The sequence below is a fragment of the Pholcus phalangioides genome, unplaced genomic scaffold (assembly GCF_987345545.1).
Source record: "Pholcus phalangioides strain wild (caught in Gottingen) unplaced genomic scaffold, Ppha-v1.0 ptg000015l_1, whole genome shotgun sequence".
Classification (NCBI taxonomy): Eukaryota; Metazoa; Arthropoda; class Arachnida; order Araneae; family Pholcidae; genus Pholcus; species Pholcus phalangioides.
The window spans coordinates 43430450-43452059 of record NW_028301608.1 but is presented as its reverse complement, the minus strand read 5'-3'; the positions used below and the strand labels follow the sequence as shown (position 1 = coordinate 43452059).

Sequence of the window (21610 nt, the reverse complement as noted above, 5' to 3'; positions counted from 1 at the left end):
CCACATAGTGGCTAGATGACAAAACTATGGATATTTTAGCTAGAGTTTTTACAAAACTGCCTGTTTTTTCCCAACGATCTTCTAAAAATTTTGGTAATTTAAATGCGTAAACCAATCCCCTTTTCGATTCTTTGCAAAGGTGCGTGTGCAATCTTGTGGGAAATAAAGCGAATTTACGCCGTAGATAGACTGTCTTTGAACGCTGGTTGGTAGCCGCGAACTTACCGTTATTTTCAGTATATAACCCGCAGGAGAAAAAAAACTCCAAAATCGGAAAATTCGACATATACATTCAGGGACTTTGATAGCTCCTGGGTTATACCAATAACAGTACAGGACTTTGTATTCCAAGGTAGCAGAACTACTTTCCAAGGTCACGAGATAACGCGATTGTGGTAGATGGCGAGAAGTGAAAAAAATTGAAGTTTCCCCCCTTCGTATCTTTTTCCTTATCTCAGAAAGAACGCGCCCCATAAAAAAACTTTTCATGCTTCTTTTTCTTAACCAGCTGAGGGGCTGCGACGCATATGTGTGTCAAAACTCTAGTGTACCAAAAGGGGCAGCAACTCACATATGCGTTCACCAAAAATGGTGCCAGGAACGCACATCTGCGTCGGAGAAACCCAGTTCCTCCCCCCATATCTTTTGTATTGCACTGGACACTAATACTGCCATGTCATACGCCCCTTTCCTTTCTCCATTTTTAATCTTCAGATTGCCCCTCACTTGAAGATCTCTAAAATAAAAGGACACAGGAAAAGAAGAGTTGTGGGGCACATGTATCTTTCTACACATTGATAACACAAATACTCATACATAGACAAACACAAATGAACAATTGAGTGTTGTTTGACATCGGTTTTCTTCGAGGATTATCACGAAGACTACTTTGGGTTGGGGAGGTATTAGGAACTCAGCAGTGAAATAGAAGCATTCTTGGATATCAGATAATTCCCATCAACAAAGGGAAACAGATTTTCTTGTAAAGCCCTACAGTCTACTGTAGCATATTTCATTCTGTCAATTTATCAATGTCGATAATTTTTTATTAAACGTTGTGTTTATCATAGAAATTTTACGCAACCTTTCATATTTTCTTTTGATATTTCAATTTTTTTTACATAAATCTAGTGAAACTTTCATAGGCGGCCAACCCTATTCTCTGGCCAACTTACCTTTGTGGCAAGTTTTTCTCAGGACAGAAAGTAGGCTCCATAGACATAATACAAAAATAACCCCTATTTCGCGGCCACCTCTGTATGCGATCAGAGGCTAACCTGTCGTCTTAGAGGAGTTTCACTGTATAATTTCTTTTCCTAATTTCTAATGGGCTTGGAGGGTCGGTGCACGGGTCAGCCTCCCTGCCTCTTTGCCCCTACCGCCCTCCGTTTCCCCAAAAATAAATCTGTATTATCATAGGCGGAGAGTGGAGGAGGGAAATCCACCCCCTCCCCCTCGTTCGAAGCGCCTGCACCCGCTTATGAATGAAATACTGTGTGAATCCCCTCTTTTGCAGACACCCTGCGGAACAAAACAACTTGTCTGTAAAAGAGGAGTGACCGTAAAGGAGTTTTTCGTTTGTAATTGAGAAATTACTCTGTGAAAAAAATTCATCATTTGAACATCGGTGACAAAGGGTCCATAAGTGGATCCTTTGATCTCAGATTTATTTTTCTTGTAATTTATTAATCTTTATTAATCTTGCACATAGTAATGAGCAGAGATACTGAAGTTCACGGGGAGGGGGGGGGGGGTTCAACATAATTTTTAGGAATTTATTCAGCTTTATTAGCTTTGCGTTGAGATAAATACCCCGTATAACCTGTACAAAATACATTCCTATTCATTGTACTAGCAAGTTTGAAAGAAACGTAACATCAGTACCAGCAAGTGAAAGAAATAAAGATTTTCCTTTCCCCTCGATATCCCTCTTCTTGAAATCCATTTCCCCCCTCCTTTTATTGTTAGCTGAAATTGTTTCTTTCCTGATAAGAAACTATCTCAAAAACGGTTATTCAGTTGCCTATTATCAATTGACTGCTTCATCACCTTCATTTTAATTGATTGATTGTTTATTGTTTTAATTTTTTACATAAATACAAGATGAAACAAAAAAATCAGCCAAGGGGTCTAGAGACCCATACTGGATGATACATTGCAAATTTATAATGAATAATAAGGAACACAGTTACTTATTAGTAAACAACATCAACAAACTAAAACGGAAAAACGAAATATAAGAAAAACACATACACACGCACACACAAAATGGGGAGGGGGTTTCAAAAAATAAATAAATGAAATAAATCAAATGTCAAAACAAAACTTTCACATAATTTGTAGTATTTTTGGCAACAGCAAGGAGTGCAATTTTATGAAATACGCATTGCATGATTTTCAGGTAAGTATATGCAAATATAAATCAATATAATGTTGCAATGCTTAAGATCAAATAGATTCATAATTTAACTGATTGAGGAGCATAGCCAAATCAAAAGAAACTCTCGATGTCACTGATTGAAAAAAGATATTACTTCATGTGTCTTTTGAAAGGTAATAAGTTAGTAATGTTAAGGATAGCAGGTGGTAAAGAGTTGCAAAATTTCAGGATGAGGTAAGTAAAATGCTTCTTCAGAAGAGTTTTGTGGATAAGTGGTAGAGAATATATATTGTTCAATCTATTTGAGAAACGGGAACTGTTCAGAGGTAAAGCAAATTGTCGTTTAAAAATAATTACAGTAGATTTGTAGAAATAAAGCTGACGTAGGGGAAGGATTCCAAGACTTAAAAAAGTTGTTTTGAAGGAGTCAAATAATCACTTGTGATAAGTCTTATTGCTCTTTTTTGAAGTTTTATTATTGGTGTAAGATTTGAAATGAAGTCGCCACCCCAGATAGCTAAACCATATAACAGAAGGGAGTGAAATAATGAGTAATAAAGTGTTAACATGAATGAGTGATCTATATATGGTTTTAGGTAATATAGTTTGTAAATTACATAGTGAAGTTTACTTTGCAAATATTTTACATGAGTTTTCCATCTGAGGTTATGATCAATATGAATACCTAAGTATTTAATCATGGAAACCTGTTCGAGAGACTGGCAGTTACAAGTTGAAATGTTTTTGCAATTATTATTGTGGAATATCAGATTATGGTTGAAGTTTATATTAGTCATAGAAGAGAAGTACATAAACTTCGTTTTTGTTACATTTATTTGTAAGTCGTTACTGATAAACCAATTACGAATTATTAATAAATCGGCGTTTATCGAATTTGCAAGTGAATGGTCGTCATCAGTTGAATAAAGCAATACTGTGTCATCTGCAAATGTTATGATTTTACCAGTTAATTCAATGTTGCAAAGATCATTTATGAATATGTTAAATAATAATGGTCCCAGAACAGAGCCCTGGGGTACGCCTTTGATTGTTTCTAATGGATTACTAAGATTATATCCAACTTTAACTATTTGAGATCTATGACTAAGATAAGAAGCAATTAATTTATGTGCATTACCTCTGATACCAAAAATATGTAATTTATTGAGTAGGATACGATGGTCGACACTCTCAAATGCTTTTTTTATGTCCAGGAAAATGGCAATAGTCTTTTTGGATGTATCAATTTTTTCTACAATATACTTAGTGAATGTTAAAAGGGCAGTCTCTGTGTTTCTGTTTGGAAGAAAACCATATTGATTGATAGAAAAAAAAATTTACATGCGAGAGGAAAAAAAAACATTCTATTCTTAATGATAATTTCAAAAAGCTTTGAAAGTGACGACAAAACTGAAATCGGTCTAAAGTTGTTGAGATCATTCGGATCACCATTTTTAGGAATTGGGGTTACAACTGCTAATTTTAATGACTCGGGAAATTCGCCATTTGTAATACAATTATTTATTAAGTCTGAGAGTACGTATAAGATGTTATTAGGAAGTATTTTTAGAACTTTCGAGTTCAATGTATCTGAGGAAGACCCGGTAGCAAGTAAAGTCTTAATAATTTTTGAAATTTCTTCCGGAAAAGTTGGAGTGAGGTATATTGAGTTGACTATGTGTGACTGGATATAGTGTTTATAATCATCATTTATATTAATATTGAGTGGTGAAATGTTAACGAAGTGGTCATTGAAATTTTGGGCGAGGGCGTTGTTGTCACAGTTTGTTGGTAATGAATTTTGGTTATTATCTTTGAATATTATTTCATCCAATAACTTCCAGCGTTTTTTAGATGTGTCAGATTTCGAAAATTGTTCGGGGTAATAATTATTTTTAGCAATCCTAATTTGGGACTTCACCATACGAGCAACAATTTTATAAGCTATATTTATAGAAACATCAAAAGGGTATTTTCGAGATTTTTTGTATAGATTTTGTTTTATTTTTATAAGATGTTTTAGTTCGTGTGAGATCCAAGGTTTCTGTTCGATTTTATATCTTGTGTGGTTGACGTTTCTAGTATGGTTTTGAACAATCGTTTGAAGTTTGGATACAAATTCTTCGAACAAGTCACAGGGGTCAGTAGCATTTGATGAAAATGTATAGTTTTGCAAATACCTAATTATCTTGTTGTAGTCAATTATTTTAGCAGTACATTTTAGTTTGCGACCATTACTAATTACATTAATATTACTGAATAACAATTTACAGAGTATAGGGTTATGATCTGTGATATCAGTGAAAAATATAGATGAATAAATATTAGTAAGTATTGGGGAATGACGCAAGAAGATATGATCGAGACATGTTCCCGACTGAGGTCTGGTTATATTTTGAATCAAAGGTTGAAAACCCAAACTACATAGATAATCCATATATTCAATACAAATATTCGATTCGGTATTCAAGAGGTCAATATTGATATCACCAATGATCATGATATTTTTACATTTGGTATTATTTAAAATAAGTTTCAATTCATTAAAAAATTCTGTTACTGGGAATAAGTGGGATCTGTAGATAGAAAAAATGGTCATGTTTAAAGATGGTTCAACTAGGGCTATTATTTCAGCAGTATGCATAGTTATAGAAGATATTTGATTAAAATTGGGGAATTCGTTTATGTATACCAATATACCTCCTGAACTATTATATTCGCGACAACATGAAAAGAGTTTAAATCCAGGAATATTAAAAAATGTGGTTTCATAATCAAAGATCCAAACCTCAGACAAAACAATGATATTTATATTTTCAATGTTGTCGCCCAAAGTAGACAATAATTGATCAAAATTTGCTCTAACACTACGAATGTTGGTGTGGAATATATTTAATGAAGAGTATGGAACATTATTATTGCTGGGAGAGAGGAATTTATTAAAGGAATTAAGGAATATTAAGGAATTTAACTTGCGACAATATTGAAACAATGTAAAAAAAAAAAAAATGAGTGACAGAGAAGAGCTTTTTTATCAAGCTCAGAAAATGAATCATCTAAATCATCCATTTCACAGTCGGAAGAGGAAGACATAAATGATGGTGCAAACTTAATGCAAGAAATCCTCGAGAAATGTGCGAGAATATTATTAATATTGCAAATGTGCCGCTAGTTCTCAATGCCTTCAATGCGGAACATTTTACTTAATTTTTTTAGCCTACTGTATTTTTTATGGGGACCTTTTCTCATTCTTTTATTTTTCTACTATCGGTTCAGTTCACAAATTTAATAATTGCTACTTCAGGTGTCTTTCTTATATTCATTATAATTTTCAAGTACTTCGTTTACCCCACATCTGTATGTTAGAGAAAATACTTCATTGAAAAGCTATCACAACTCATTTTGTGAGAATGGTATGAACTCATGTGTATATGTTGCAGTAAATATGAAAAATCGGTGATCACCCATAAACGGCAGTTATTATGCGTAATCACTAATCGCGTCGGTATAAAGTAGATTAATTTTCCCACATTTATCGCTTTTATCAGTGATTACACATAATTCCCGAATGTAGTTGATAAATAGCATAAATATGGAACAAATCATGCAGAAATATTCCCAAATTCAACCACTTATCAGTTTTTCCCGTACGTGATGGGAGGAATTAAATTAAATGAAAATAATGTTATAATGATAAAAACATATAAATTATTATCAATCTTGTAATGTTAGCTATCGTTAGAATGTTACCTTTAGAATGTTGGAATTACCTTTTGGGTGAGACAATATACTAGGGAAAACAACGTAAGTATACCAAAAATTAAAAGAGAACAACAACTAGATGCGTTTCAGAACTGAATGAAGTTCCTTCTTCAGTAGCAGAGACAAATAGTGGAAAGACAAAATAATCTTTATAGCTGGAGTTACTCGCCATTCAAGACAAAGAGTCGGACTTTTTGACTCTTTGTCTTGAACATCGGTATTTGTCTATTTATCACCGGTAAATGTGATAAATTCGGAAAATTTAACAAATTTGTCAGAATGGTCTGAAATTATGCATAATAACCAAATTTTTGTGCATTTACCATAAAATATATACGGGGGCACAGGTAACAGTACGCACAGCATTTTACTGGCGAACGTTGTCACAAGAGGCATACTCCCAATTAGAAAAAGTATCCAAATAGCAAGCATTACTCAGATACGTCATTCATGTTTCAAAGGATTGTTAGTTACTAAAATAAAACACATTAGTTTTTGTACGGGCACCCTGTGCCCGAAAATCCAATTAAAATGTTGTAGCCTGTCTGTCTCTCTACTGCAGCCAACAAAAACAAATTCCACGTTTCCATGTGGTAAAACAGTTTACCCGCATTCCAATGCTATTTTCCCCCAACATTCCCCCATTTTTCTAATTCGAATATCTCAGTGAATATTCCACTTAGAAACGTGGAATTTTTTGACATCATAATGAGAGTCAGAGCAACAACTTTCTAGTCGGATTTTTGGGCATAGTATGTCCGTATAGGAAGTTAAATTTTATATTTTAATAACTATAGTACCCCTTGCAACATGAATGCATGTCTGTGCATTCACGACTTCAGTAAATTTACAAATTTAAATAAAGCCTCGTTGAAAAAAACGGAACAAATTGTATAAAAAAAAAATAATCGGAACAAAAATTACAGGAATGTCCCGTAATAGGGGACACATGTGGTCTGAAAAATTGTATGAGACATTTCAGTGGTCCTTGGGTTCAGAAAGGTTGAGAAACACTGATCTAAAAAATTCGAGTATTGAAAACGGAAATGAGACAGTATTAAATTAAATTGGGTTTTTTTTACTTTTTTTAGCCGTAACACAAATTCAACAGAATGATCAACTTTAGAAGCCTTATATTTTGTATCTGAAAGCGCCTATTAAATAACAATACAAACGCCTATAAAAAAAGTTTGTACACACCTATACAAACAAAATGCTCGATTGTCATTATTTGTGAAATTAGTGGAACAGCAAATATGTATATTTATAATTCAGATGGATTTGTACGACCCATTTCTGAAGGCGATGCGATAAGAACCCCTAAAATAGATTGATGATCTAAAAAAAAAAGCATAAATTATACGTTCAAGATTTATACACACTTTTCCTCCTTTATTTTTTTAACACCTAAATTATAAATTATCTCATATGCAGAACACCTAAAATACAAAATTTTCAGCATATTTCCCTCATATGTATTTCTGAATAGTTAAACCGGAACAAGTAAGTAACTCTTACTCTGTCAGAACGATTGAGCAGGTTCGGCAAAAATCCATAGGTTCTATTGTTCCACTATTGTTCAGCCTAAAGAATAGAGGCATTAAGTGGGCGTTACACAAATGCCACTTCAGTCAAATCCCTAGCACCCCTTGCTCGATGTCCTGCGGAGCAGAAGGGGGGAAAGCATTTTCTAGCTGCCCACTTTTGAAAACATTTTGTTGAAGGTGAAGTGGTTTTTTTCAAACCATTTTGTGAATCTTCTATGATCCTCAGAGGGCTAAATGCCGGGTATTTGACGCACTACAGTGCATTAGCAGTACCTCCGCGAACCACAAACAAAAATTGGCGCAAATGCGCAGGGATTCGGCACTTTGGTGCACCATGTAGCAAGAGAACCGTTTCTGCGCAGCTCTTGCACCCCTGCTAATCAAGGGAACTTCTGCAGCTTAAGATGTTCAGCAGAAAAATGACTGTTGAATAATCAGAATTTAACAGATGCACACAATAATGCCAACAGCATTTTTTCCCTTCTAATAAGTATCTATACAAGCCATGAAAAATCACCTGGGTCACACCCAGGGGGGAGAGAGAAATCACCTACATCTATTACTTGCTCGATCCATATTAATGAGATACGTGGGAGAAAACTGGCTGCAAGACAAGCTCAGACAAGCTTAACAAAAAAAAAAAAAAGTGCGCCACTGACAGTTGATATGCCTTCCATGAATTTTTCTGTTTCATCCTCTAGTGAATCTTTTTTGGCTTGTATCCCTGGTATCACTGGTATTATCACGCTCTTGTTATGCTCAATGAATTTTGAACTACATTAGCTACTTTCAACATGCCAAAACGAGTCTAAAAGTGGAACTAACAAGAAAATTTCAGCCCGCAGCGTGTCATTAATACATCTTCCTTAATGCATGCTCATTTCACACTTAACCGACAGATCATCATGCACCATGTTTCCAATGGTTGTCATTTGAACACCCCCCCCCTCATAATAATGGATAAAACAAAATTGCCTGAAACTTTGGATGTAAGTTACATGGAGGAAGTTATCAGGGTTTAATAACATGCCTGCTAGATTTTCAATCAATATGAACTCTATCAATTATGGATAAGAATAAAATGTTCCATAACACACAGAAAAAACTGGTAAGCATTTCCTGTCATTTTCCAGCAACCCAAAGCAATTTATAATTCCACTGATTAACTGTGATCATTTGAAGTACCATCAGTAAACAGAGGATGAAGCCACGAATTTTATTCACAGGTAATACAGGATTTTGCATGTGATAGCAGATTCAGGCATTTTTAAGTTACATATTTTGTACAAAAATTTACTTCAATTATTTAAGGGAAGTTGATATCTTCAACATGTTGAAAAACTATGCTCTAATAAAAATACAGTCAAATCCCGTTTTAACGAATACCGTTATAGCAAAAATCTCGTTTTAACGAATACTGTTATAGCGAAAATCTTGTTTTAACGAACACGTTCCTAATCCCTCAAGTAAGTTTACATGGGAACAATGCTAGGTAACCTGGAATTCCTTTATAACAAAATTTCATTTTAACGAAGTGATCCCTCTGGTCTCTTGGCATTCGTTATAATGGGATTCAACTGTATCATTAGAAATACTATTTAACCACTGATTTATTTAAAAAATTTTACACGTTCTTGATTGTATGTGCTGGTATAAAATTTTACATATCTTGGATACTTAATTTTTTGTGAATTTAAAAAAGAAAAAAAAAGAGTTAAAAACAACTTGTGCACATGATAAAATACCATGACATCAATTTAATTTAACAAAAATTGATTCAAAATAAAGGAAACTGTTCAATTTGAAATGAAGCAAAAGGCTGAGATTTTGTTGATTCAAGCTTATTTAAAATTATATTTTAAAATTTAAGTTTCAAAATAATTTAAAATTAAATAAGAATGAGTAAATGGAATCTCAACCTTTTGCTTCATTTCATGAACTGAACAGTTTCCTTTATTTTGAATCAATTTTCCTTCAATTACATTCTACAAATGTCTTTCTGAACCGATATCTCCATTTCTAAGCTCTGTCTTCACATCCTTCAATGACTACGGATCTATTCCATGATCTTGGAAAACTGCGGTTATTAGTCCCATTTTTAAGAATAAAGGCTCCAGGGCAGATCTGAATAATTATTGTCTGGTATTGTAAACTGATATATCCTGCAAAGTTTTCAAGAGATGCATTGCCCATTTACTGTCGCGATAGGCCTAATCCCCTCAATTCAGTTTGGCTTCATTTCGAGAGACTTCCTGCCAGTGCAGCAGTTGATTTGCCAGTCATTGTGGTAGTCGAGTGGTCATAGGGATGGACTCGCATGGCGGGGACCCGGATTCGAGCCCCATTGTCGCCACGGTGGTGGTTGGCTGAAGTTGGTTTTCTGTGGTTCCCAACTTCAAGGAGCAAATGCAAACCGATCTCCCTGTTAAAAAGTCTCGCCACAGAGACCAACAGACCTACAAACAGTACAAATATTCAATCATTACACTTCACTTCTGAAATATAGATGGCAGCGCTGAAAAATCATACACAACACTAGATATACACTCAGACTTAGGTACATATACTTACACTTCTGTCACAACTCACTAGGTAGTAAATTGCCTATGGCGATAGACCTGAATTGTGCTTGGTTTAAAAGAAAAAAAGAAAAGTTGATTTGCCAGCTGCTGCGATGGTCGAGTGGTCATAGTGACAGGTCGATGTGACAGACTCACATCGCTAGGTTCAGGTTTAAACCCCACCATCGCCACAGTGGTGGTCAGTTGAAGTTGGTTTTTTGTGGTTCCCAAACTTTGAGGCGTGAACATGAGTTGATCTCCCCTTTAAAAAGTCTCACCACAGAGAGCAACAGACCTACAAACAGTACAAATGTAATTTAATCATTACACTTCACTTCAGAAATATAGATGGCAGCAATGAAAAATCAAACTCAACACTACATACGCACTCAGACTGTTAGGTTCACACTTCTGGCACAACTCATTAGAAAGTAAATTGCCCATGGCGATAGACCTGAGTTTTGCTCAGTTTGAAAGAAAGAAAAAAGAAAAGTTGATTTGCCATGATATATGGAACTGATTCAGGACAAGAGATTGGTGTAATTTACATCCATTTCCAAAAGGCATTTGATAAAGTAAACAGATATCTACTAATGGGGAAGCTAGCTGGCACAGGTTTCCTGATAAAATTGTGAGGATAATTTGAGAGGGTTTATCAGGTTCGTGCAGCAAGCATAATTTCCAGCGAATGCCAGGTGCCAAGCAGAGTCCTTCAGGGATCAGCGTTAGGTTCAATTTTATTTAATATGTAAACTTACGGTATCACTCAGGCTGTGTCACCTATCCCTCTATTGCAATTCACTGATTATGTGAAGTTATTCTCTTCAGTAGAAAACACTGGTTGTCTAAGAATAGCATGCCAACCACTTTTCCAGTGGAGTTGTGAGTATAAAGTCCTTATTTCAACATCAAAAAGCAGATCAAAATGCATTTAAGCAGATGGACCAATCCTGAATATGATCAATTAGGTAATGAAACATTACAGCAATTAGATAAATGTGTGGATTTAGGTATTGCAATCAGCCTCATCTCCTCAATTTTACTTATTATCATGGCATAGTCTGTAAAAAGCAAACAAAATTTCATACATGTTATGTACCGCATACAGCAAGTGTGATGGGAATACGTTGTCATGTGCTTTCTATGTGTATGTTCGACCGACTCTGGAGTTCCGGAGAAAAGTATAGAGCCTTTACAAAATTAAGGACATAAAGCTCCTCGAAAAGTCAGAGGCCCTTTATCAAACAAAAAGATGCCATAAGCGGCTTATTTCAAAAAGCTTCAATTTCTGGGTTTGCACTCACTGGAATGGCGAAGGCACTACAAACTAGTCCCCCAAATGGTTTATCTACCATCGGGAGAACCTTTTTCCGAGATAATGGACAGACGAGTTAACCCAGGGAGGCATGACTTCCAAATAAGAATACCAACGGCAAGAAGAGATTGCTTTTTCAACAGATACAGATGCCGTGTGGTGAGAACAGTCTATATAGAACAGTCTGCCGTAAGAACTTGTATGCGTCTCCCATGCAAGATTTGCTTCTGATATTGAGGATTTCGGCCTGGCTTTGTATGCAAAGTGTTTTCCCTTCTGCCTATTATTTCTGATTAATTTTATTTTTCATTCATTGTTATTTTAATATTACTACTTTATTTATCATTATTTATTTTGTTATTACTTTCCACTGTAAGCGCATTTTATGCCTTCTGGGGTTATTGTAAATAACTAAGTAAATGAAATTCACGTCATAGTATTTTGTGCATGCAAGCTGTTTTTAATGCTTTTTTTTAAATTTACAAAAAATTAAGTACCCTAGATTCGTAAAACTTTATACCTGCATAGGATAGCACATACAATCAAAGAATGTGTGTAAAAAATTTGTAATAAATCAATGATTAAATAGTATTGTTAATGACATTCCTATTAGAGTGTAGTTTTTCCACCATCAACTCCCCTCAAACATAAGTAGGACTGGAAAATGTTCGTGAAAGAGACTATTGCTATTAAATAGGCCTATGTGTTTTTTTCATAAGTGAATATGCAGTAAAACCACTCTTAATGAACATCCCTCAGATGCGGTCATCTCTCTTTTACATCAAAATAATAATTTCCTAATGTATAACAAAAGTATGTTTTCCAAACTCCTGATTAACGGTCGACCCTCTTTTATGGATGAATTTTTTTTGTCGCACCAATGTCTGCAAAAAAAAAAGGTTTCACTGCATATATTTTTTTCTTATGTCTTCCAATGTAATAACGAAACCCGGATTCCTCTGCAGTGACCGCTTATAGTTATAGTATGTGGCAGTGATGTCACACTTCACCACTTGTGAAAATCTAACAGTGCTGGAGTCGCCTTTTTTAGTTTTCTCTTGGATTTGTAACCTAGCTATAAACGGTAGAGAATTGGATATTTTTCTTTTTGTTCATAAGCGTGCATCCATAATATGTGCTATATGAAACTAGTGATTGTGAATAAAGATGGTGTATATCTCCAAATAATTCACTCCACATTCAGACTGTTCCTTCACCTTCTCTATTAGAATTTCAATAGAATTTCCTATTCCTGACTATATAATTGAGAACATGTGAGTATTGTACATAGTTTTCTTCAGTAGTTATGAAAAAAAATAAATAAATGAAATATATATATATTCTAGAAATAGAAATAGAATTGCTACATACTATGAACACATTGTATAGTTGAATCAAACGAAGAAGTCTGGGTAATCTGGAAATTGCGGTATATTCATGGCCAATCCATTCAAAATCAATCAAACTTAAGTCAATCAAATAGTCAATTATTCCCAGTGCAGTCACAAAAGCAGCGTAGCAGTTCCAGAAACTTATAGAATACCTTCTAAATTTTATAGAATACATCTGCGGGAATATATGAAAAATTGGAAAGCAAATTCAAGCATTTTAATAATGGATAACAAACTTTCATACATACATATTCATTCATGAAAATTGAATAATAAAAAGACATTTTATGTAACTGGTTCAACTAGGTTACTCTTTCTTTGCAGCACATATAATGATCTGTTTTTTTACATATTTATTCCTGTGATTATACTTGGAGATTGTAACCATCTAAAGATCATGTGTATCAGTAGTGCTTAATTTACTGAAGTGGAATTTATCAAAAAAACACTCTCCAATATTTAAAAGATACAACACAAATTGCGTTTTGTTCCACGGTGGCCAAGAATGTCACTTAAATGGAAGTGCTGACACTAGTGGGGACAGTGTGGAAGGTGGAAAATCTTTAATAATTATATTAGGTTCATCCTTATTGTATTGGAAATCTAATGAACACAGGTATGGTGGCTTATCTACATGCGAGGTTGGACTGTTTGCAACTGCCAAAGTTACAAAACAAGTTATTTTGATATAACATTTATTAACTGAATTGAATTGTAGAACACTTTTGAATTTGCCTATAATTGTACATTCAGATAATCAAGCTGCTATTGATTTCTGTAAAAATGTTGAATCATCTGTAAAAACTTGACAGAAAAATTTAAAATGGAATTTTTTGGAAGATTTTATCTCAAGGGGAATCATAAAATTCAAGTAAGCAAGCAGTAATGATAAGTTTAGCAGACTTTCTCACTAAGACTGTAAATATGGAAACTATTGTGGACTTTTTTGAATAAATTAAATGTAATTGATATGAAGTTGAAAATATATGTAAAAAGAGAGAGTAAGAGGGGAAAAAAACTTTGTGGGGGGGGGGAATGTTGGGAGCATCAAAAGTTTTAATATTAAATCCATTTTTTTTTTTTTTTGCTACAAGTGCGTGTGAACATACAGTAAAACCTCAGTAAGTCGTGACCCTAATAAGTAACTTTATTTCAGTCTCGTTTGGCTTCCATAGATAACAATGTTATTATGGAACCACTAACGATAACCCTTGGTTACTCATCACTGTGGGAAAAGTTTGAGAGACGAATGGATGATTTCTATGGTTTCCTTTGAAGAAAAAGCTTGATACAACACTATTATATGTTTGAAAGTGACCATAAAAGCCTTATATACCGAAACGGAACCGCTCAAACAAAGATAGTGGCACAGAGGAAGTTAATTTTTCGACTAAAAAGACAGAAGTTCTTGAAACATTTGAGGGACTGTTTGAGCTAGACATAATTCTTGTATGGGCCCCCCCCCCATTAATGAAGGACTTCAATTTAAACAAAATATATTTTTTTATAAATCAGATATTTTTTTTCCAGTTGAAAATTTGGCCATGTTCAAATTTACTTCATATTCGTACCATGAACTACTTATAAAAAATTAAAATCACTGAAATTAAATGTGTCATGCACATATATAACTAATGTGCATTAAACTGTGTTGTAGAGAAATGCTAACTATTCTAACATTTGCTCTGATTAGTGTAAATCAAAAAAAAAAATAAATAAAAAAAAAATACTGGTATAAATCGTAAATTTACCAGTGTATTTAACTATATTATGATCAGTTGAATACTAAATGCTTAAAAAGTTCAAAAATTTGTTATGTTTTTTATTATCTATAAATTTTTTGAATATTGTATTATTCATATTTTGATAAATAGCGTATTATTTAAAATTTATAATATTTTAAATTTATAAACATTGAAACTGACGGCACTCCGTTTAATTTGTCACTTTGCTTAAACTTTCATAATTTCTGGATAAGGGGCCGTTCAAGTATTACGTGAGCAAATTTTACGACATTTTTGACCCCCCTCTCCCTTTGTCAGCAAAATTTTGCCATCACTGCCCCTTACCTCTTACGAATATTGGTGGGATCAGAAACGCGCGCATATGCGAGCGGGAGGCATAGAGGGCTCGTGCGCCTCCCCCCAGACGAAAAAAATTATTATTTAATGCAAAAATTATTTTTTTAAAAATTTAAATTTCGAAAGAAAATACCTTTATATGTTATTATAATAAATTTATGTTAATTTCAAAGCTATTTGAAGGGTAAGAACTCAAAATTTCTCTTTAAAAAATTCATTGCGACCCACCCTTTAAGCCATATATGGTAAACCCGTGACCCGCAGACCAAATGTGGCCCTAAAGATTACCTAATGTGGCTTGCCCCCCAAACCTAACTTTGTAAAAATGAACTAAGCGGCACATTTACAAATCACTTAAATGACCCGTGGCACAATTCCAGAGCATTTAACTGGCCCGTGACACATTTTCAGATCACTGAAGTAGGCCTCAAAGACCACTTTCACATTCAAAGATGATCTAAGTACCCCACAACACAGTTACAGAACACTTAAACGACTCATGGCACATTTAGAGATCCCTTGAGTGACATGTGGCGCAGTTGTAGAGCACTTAAGCGGCCCGGAAACATTTCCAGAGCACTAGAAGGATCCGTAAAACATTTATAGATAATTAAAGTGGCTCTGTAGGGGACTTATCAATAGGTAGAATGTTAGTTCAAGTGACCAATAACTATCGAAAGGGTTTTTTTTTACGTTTTTGGCACACCGAATAAGATGCCACTAAGAATATTTCATATTTTCATAAAGGGTGGTTGATGATGTAAGCATCATCCAAATCTCCCCTCCCCCCTTGTCATCAAAAGCCATCAAATCGGGAAACCCCCTCCCTCCATCGATGCTGACATAATACTTGAATGACCCCCAACTTGAGTGATGACCGAAAGGTTTTACTACATATCTGTATGCAACAGGTAATGTGCACCATGTCACAGAAGTGAAATTTAATAGGGGAGTAGTTTTATGTCGCAAGGGGTTGTATAATTATCAAGATATGAGAATTAACTTTTCATATGGACACCCTGTCCTCAAAAAAACCAATTACAAAGTTGTTTCCTTGTCTCTCCTAAGGCCAACAAAAAAAAAAAAATTCATTTTATAAGTGCAATATATTCACTGATATATTTTAATTTAAAAAAACTAAGAGTTGGGGAAGAATAGCATAAACGAGGAAAAGAAACATTATCCGTTAAATTCGGTGTTCTTTCCCAACTTTTGAATTCAAATATCTTGGAGAATATTGCACTTACAAATAAACAATTTTTTTGTTGGCCCCAGGAGAGACAGGACAACAACTTTCTCATTAGATTTTTGAGTACAGGGTGTCTAAATAAGAACTTAATTTTTATATTTTAATAACTATACAACCCTTTGCAACATGAATGACACATCTGAGCTCAACATATTTTTTTATTTATTAGACAAAACATCATAAAAACATACAAAACAGAAAGAAAAAAGAAAACTACAAGACAAAAAAGAACTACAAAACAAACACTATTAGACCAAAAGGTCCTTCATGGGTCATCCATCCTTCCATGGGTCATAAACAGTAACTCAAATGGGACAATTTTCTTGGCAACTTTGGAAGTGCACAAAAACAATAATACGGAAGAGTAGATGACTTTGCCTAATAATACTCAAAAGATCATCAACGAATAAGGCAAATACCAGGAAATACTAAAAAATTTCTTTTGCATTTCGACACATTATGGGTGTCATCTTCAGAGGATAAGAATATCACGCTGACCGAGTTTCCCACTTGGATTGATTACCAAATCTTCAATCTCAGTTGCTCAGCAGAACGAAAAAATATACGTCTGATCAAGTCAAACATCATGTCAAGAATGAAGCGAAATGCCTGCGTGTCTTTTGCAACAACCTGATTGGCTGCTCGCACAAAAAATGGAGGTATCCGGTTGGTCTATTTCAATTTTCTTTAAATTCATGCTCGTAATTAATTTAAGCCATGGTGCTGCGATTGGTGGTGTTGATTTATTGTTGTTTAATAATTTATTTTTGAAGGTCTGGATGTATGTGCATTCGTAGAAATCTAAATCAGCCATGGATTTCACTTAGTGAAAAACTCTAGCTTCCTGAAATTTGAATCTATGGCCCTCTTGCCAGCAGTGAGCGGCAATGATTGATTTTTCACATTCTTGATTTTTAACACAGAGAGCATGTTCATTTAATCTAGTTTTTATGGGTCTCCTTGATTGTCCTATGTAGCCAAGCGGTCAACCACCACATGGAATATAATAAGTGCCACATTGTTTATTCTGTGGTACAGCATCTTCAGGGAGGTTTGAAACAAAAGTTTTGAGAATCTGCTTGAACTTAAGTGAGACTATTGGATCGTATGGTATAACTAATCTTTCATTGTGAGTGGCTTTTCAGTAATATTTTCCACAGCTGGATTGTGTAATATTTCCCACCACACTCTTGCAGTTTCATGAATTTTGTACTAATTTCGTCAACTATCTTGGTGTTGAACCCTGTCTTTAGCAATTGCTCTGATGGTTTCAAGTTCACGGTCTAATGTGTTTCAAGAGCAGATCTTAAATGCTCTTGTTACATAAGTGCGAAATGCTGACAGTTTCTGTTGCATGGGGTGCCAAGATCCAAAATAAGGTGGTAGTGAGACTGAAAAAGACTTACGATAGACAGAAGTTTGGAAATATGATTTTTGTTTAGTTACTAGTACGTACAAGAAAGGTAGTTCCTTATTTGTTTCAAATTCAGCTGTGAATTGAACATAAGGGCTTATATCATTCATAATGAGTAACAATTGCTCGAAGTCATCTTTGGAACTGTCCCAAAGGACAAAAGTATCATCCACATATCTCCTATAAAATGAAAAGGGCGCAATGTTCAATAGCTTCCCTTTAAACTCTTCCATATATATGTATCACACAAAATTAGAGAGATGGGATTTCCCATTGCTAAGCCATTTGTCTGGGTGTAAAACCTATCATCAAAACTGAAAGCTGTTTGTAAGACACATGTGAATGTGAGATTACATATATCGTCTACTTCAGGCTGTGAGAAATTGTGTGTTTTAAGACATCAAATACTACCAGTTATGGGAATGTTAGTGAACATCGAGACTATATCAAAACATACCATGTTAAGCTGTTTGGGTTCAACCATATGTAAAAAAATAATGATTTTGTATTTTACTCTGCTCATCTATGTATAATAGAAGCAATTTAATGGATAAGTTCGGATTCCCTCCGAGGTTGGTGCCTGGACAACCACCCAATGTCTTTGAAAACAAATATCTGCTTTTTTTTACCTGAATGGCCCAGTTTTTCTGGGAGAGGGGAACATGACAATATTCCATGTGCACAAATGGTATGTTCAAGTATTTTCTCTACATGCACAGCTTAAAGAAAATGGTATTTGCAAATACAACCACTCAAACAACTAATTTCCAGCAAACTGGTTGCTAAATTATTTGAATCCCACTGCTTGTTAAAAGGCCTATCAAGCCATTACTTGAAAATAAAGCAATTCTGTATTTTTAAAAGGAAATCTACCAATAAGATATGCAAAAACATTATGTTCAGCTAGTTTGATACATCCAGATAATTATTATTTAGATGGGTGTCTTCGTAATACAATACATTTTCAAATGAAACATAGTCATAGTCAAATCTAGTTGATACAAAGTTGAACAGGCGCCAAAAAAATTTTTGTATTAGAAAAATTCTCTTTTCACCCACAGCAGCGATTTTTATTATATATATAGTTGAAACCATATACACAGTTAAATTATGTTTACTGTAATATGTTGTAAATGGTTTTACTGTAATATGTTGTAAATGGTTTTACTGTAATATGTTGTAAATGGTTTTACTGTAATATGTTGTAAATGGTTTTACTGTAATATGTTGTAAATGGTTTTACTGTAATATGTTGTAAATGGTTTTACTGTAATATGTTGTAAATGGTTTTACTGTAATATGTTGTAAATGGTTTTACTGTAATATGTTGTAAATGGTTTTACTGTAATATGTTGTAAATGGTTTTACTGTAATATGTTGTAAATGGTTTTACTGTAATATGTTGTAAATGGTTTTACTGTAATATGTTGTAAATGGTTTTACTGTAATATGTTGTAAATGGTTTTACTGTAAAAGTATGTTGTGATAAAAAGAAAAACATTTACCACAATAACGACTTCTGCTATGAATATAGCAAGAAATGCAGCATTCAGCAAGTATACCAGCTTCCGTATTGATCCCTGGTCACCAAATACGGAAGAGTGGGTCAGTTGCATATAAATAGGTATGATATTCAAAACTAGGACTAGACACATTAATGGCTCAAACCAACCACTCTTGTAAATCTTCAAGCAAGAGCGTTTGAAACCCTTGCTCGTTCTATACTGCTCACGTATGTATATTCGTAGAGGAGATACTGGCTTAACATGTTGATATGTTGACAATCTTGTAAAGTAATCTTTCTGAATAGGAGAAAAAAAAAGACAGTAAAATGTTTTGTAACATAATTATTTTGTATTAATTTTTCAAACCAGTATGGTTCAAAATTACAAAAATAAACAAAGATAAGGTGAATATCATAATACTGATAAAATTAAATCTTGAAAGGAAATGAAACTTGTTTTCAGTAAATGTGCTTTGGCAATACTAAAGACAGTGCCACATAGAGGCCTTTCACATGCAGGTCCGGAAGAAGTTTTAACAATTGGAATATACTGAGCCTTTCAGATAAGCCAAAAACTCCCCGCACCTAGGAAATGTTCATGTGGGTCCGGACGTTGTCTGCATGTGTCAAAACATAATGGCGGGCTCCGCATTCGCACATAGACGTTTTGACAATTGGGTTATTCGGAGCTATTCACATGATGGGGATGTGGAGCGAATTCGTCCGCATCTTAGGCTACTTTTTGAAGATGATTTTGCGCAGAATTTTTTTAATTATTTCCCATAAATACCCTTAAAAATACCATATGAGGGTCCCTGTTCATCAATAGGATGTACCCATATATATGTGTATCCCTTTGTTTCCCTCTGAGATTGAGATACAGCAACTTTAACTGCCTTCTGTCCATAATTTACAATTTTATACAATAAAGCCTGCCAACAAAGGCCACTGATGGGACCAAAATTATATGCCATTCTGTAATTCATTACAAAAATATAATTGACTACATACTTTAATAACTTTTAAATTTAATCAAAATTTAATTTTTTCTTTTTAAATATTTAAAATTATGTTAAATATTTTTTTAAATTTTTAATCTTTTAATTTCTTTAAACTTTAAAAAAAAATGCTTTTATTAAACAACGTTATCCACGTACGGTGTTCACTCAGAGCCGGATTAAGACGTTTGAAGGCCCCAAGCACTTTAGTTTTGGTGGTTCCCCCGATACCTACAAGTATATTTTACTCGATATTCAGTCTATAAACTGAAAAAAAAAAATGAAATTTTATATTTCAGAAGTGACTAATCTGAGGATGGATTTCACTTTAAAAGGTTTATGATATAAAGTTATTTTTTAAAAGAATTATTATAAAATTTTTAAATTGTAATCTGGGCGTAAGGCCGGGATTCCACGATGAAGTTTTATAAAATATGTTTTATAAAAGTTAAGAAATTCAACCAATAGGCACATCGAATGCAACCGGTGATCTTATTGGTTGAATTTTTCCCGTTTTACCAAAGAGCTTTTACAAAACTTTTATAGTGTACACTTAAGTATTCGACACAATATTTGCGCACTTCTGTGTCATTATTAGTACCTTTGGTTCAGTACTTTTTGTGAAAATAGAGCACAATGTGCAAATTCTCTTAATTTTGCACATGAGTGTATTCATCTATAGTCCGTTTCAGGTTAACTTTGCAGTGAAGAGGAAGCTACGAGGGAACCTTATCACTCATTGCTATGGCAACAAAATCTCTTAACCAATGTATCGATGCGCGGCCTCGGTAAGGTATGGACGATTTCTAGGATACCGCGAAATTGTCGTTGTGGTTGCTATAGATTTTTGGATAATGGTAAAAAATATTTTTTTCTAATTTAAAAATTTCAAATGAAGAAACATCGGTTCAAAACGATATATATATATTTTTTTTCACAAAATCATTAAAAAAATTGAAATATTCTGTATAAATGATCATTATAAAACTCCGATTTATGGGAACTTTATTTTGCGGCGAAGGAGTACACTCTCTACCTTTCTCTCCACTGCAAAGTTAACCTGAAACGAACTATAGATGGATACTACTACCCCTTCAATTTTTTCTAAAGCGTTTACGAACCCTGTCTAATATTACATAATGATGAGGGAAAAATCCATCAAGAGGTCACTGATGAATCTATATTGATGCATGCCAAAAAAATTTGATGAAGTTCTATTACTAATTCTGAGGGGGGGGGGGGAAGATGAAAGGGGGGGCATACAAATATAGTGAAATTATATACTATAACAATAAAATGAAATACAGAATGACTTGAATAGAAATTATGTATGATGAATATTCACAAATACATAAAATAAGTAAAAATGCAATACTACAAGTTATGATCAAATGCAGAAATCAGTTAG

At 34.0% G+C, this 21610-nt stretch overlaps 1 protein-coding gene across 2 annotated transcripts in view; it reads right to left on the bottom strand.

The window, feature by feature from the left end:
* Positions 1–21610, bottom strand: part of LOC149076070 (sperm-specific sodium:proton exchanger-like) — a 113832-nt gene that overhangs the window by 41142 nt on the left and 51080 nt on the right. For both annotated transcript variants that reach the window (XM_089243593.1, XM_089243595.1), the window contains exons 9-10: positions 19206–19502; positions 12937–13131 (exon numbers count right to left, since the gene is read on the bottom strand). In XM_089243593.1, the coding sequence (XP_089099719.1) occupies positions 12937–13131; positions 19206–19502 (492 nt within the window). The remainder of the gene's footprint in view (positions 1–12936; positions 13132–19205; positions 19503–21610) is intronic.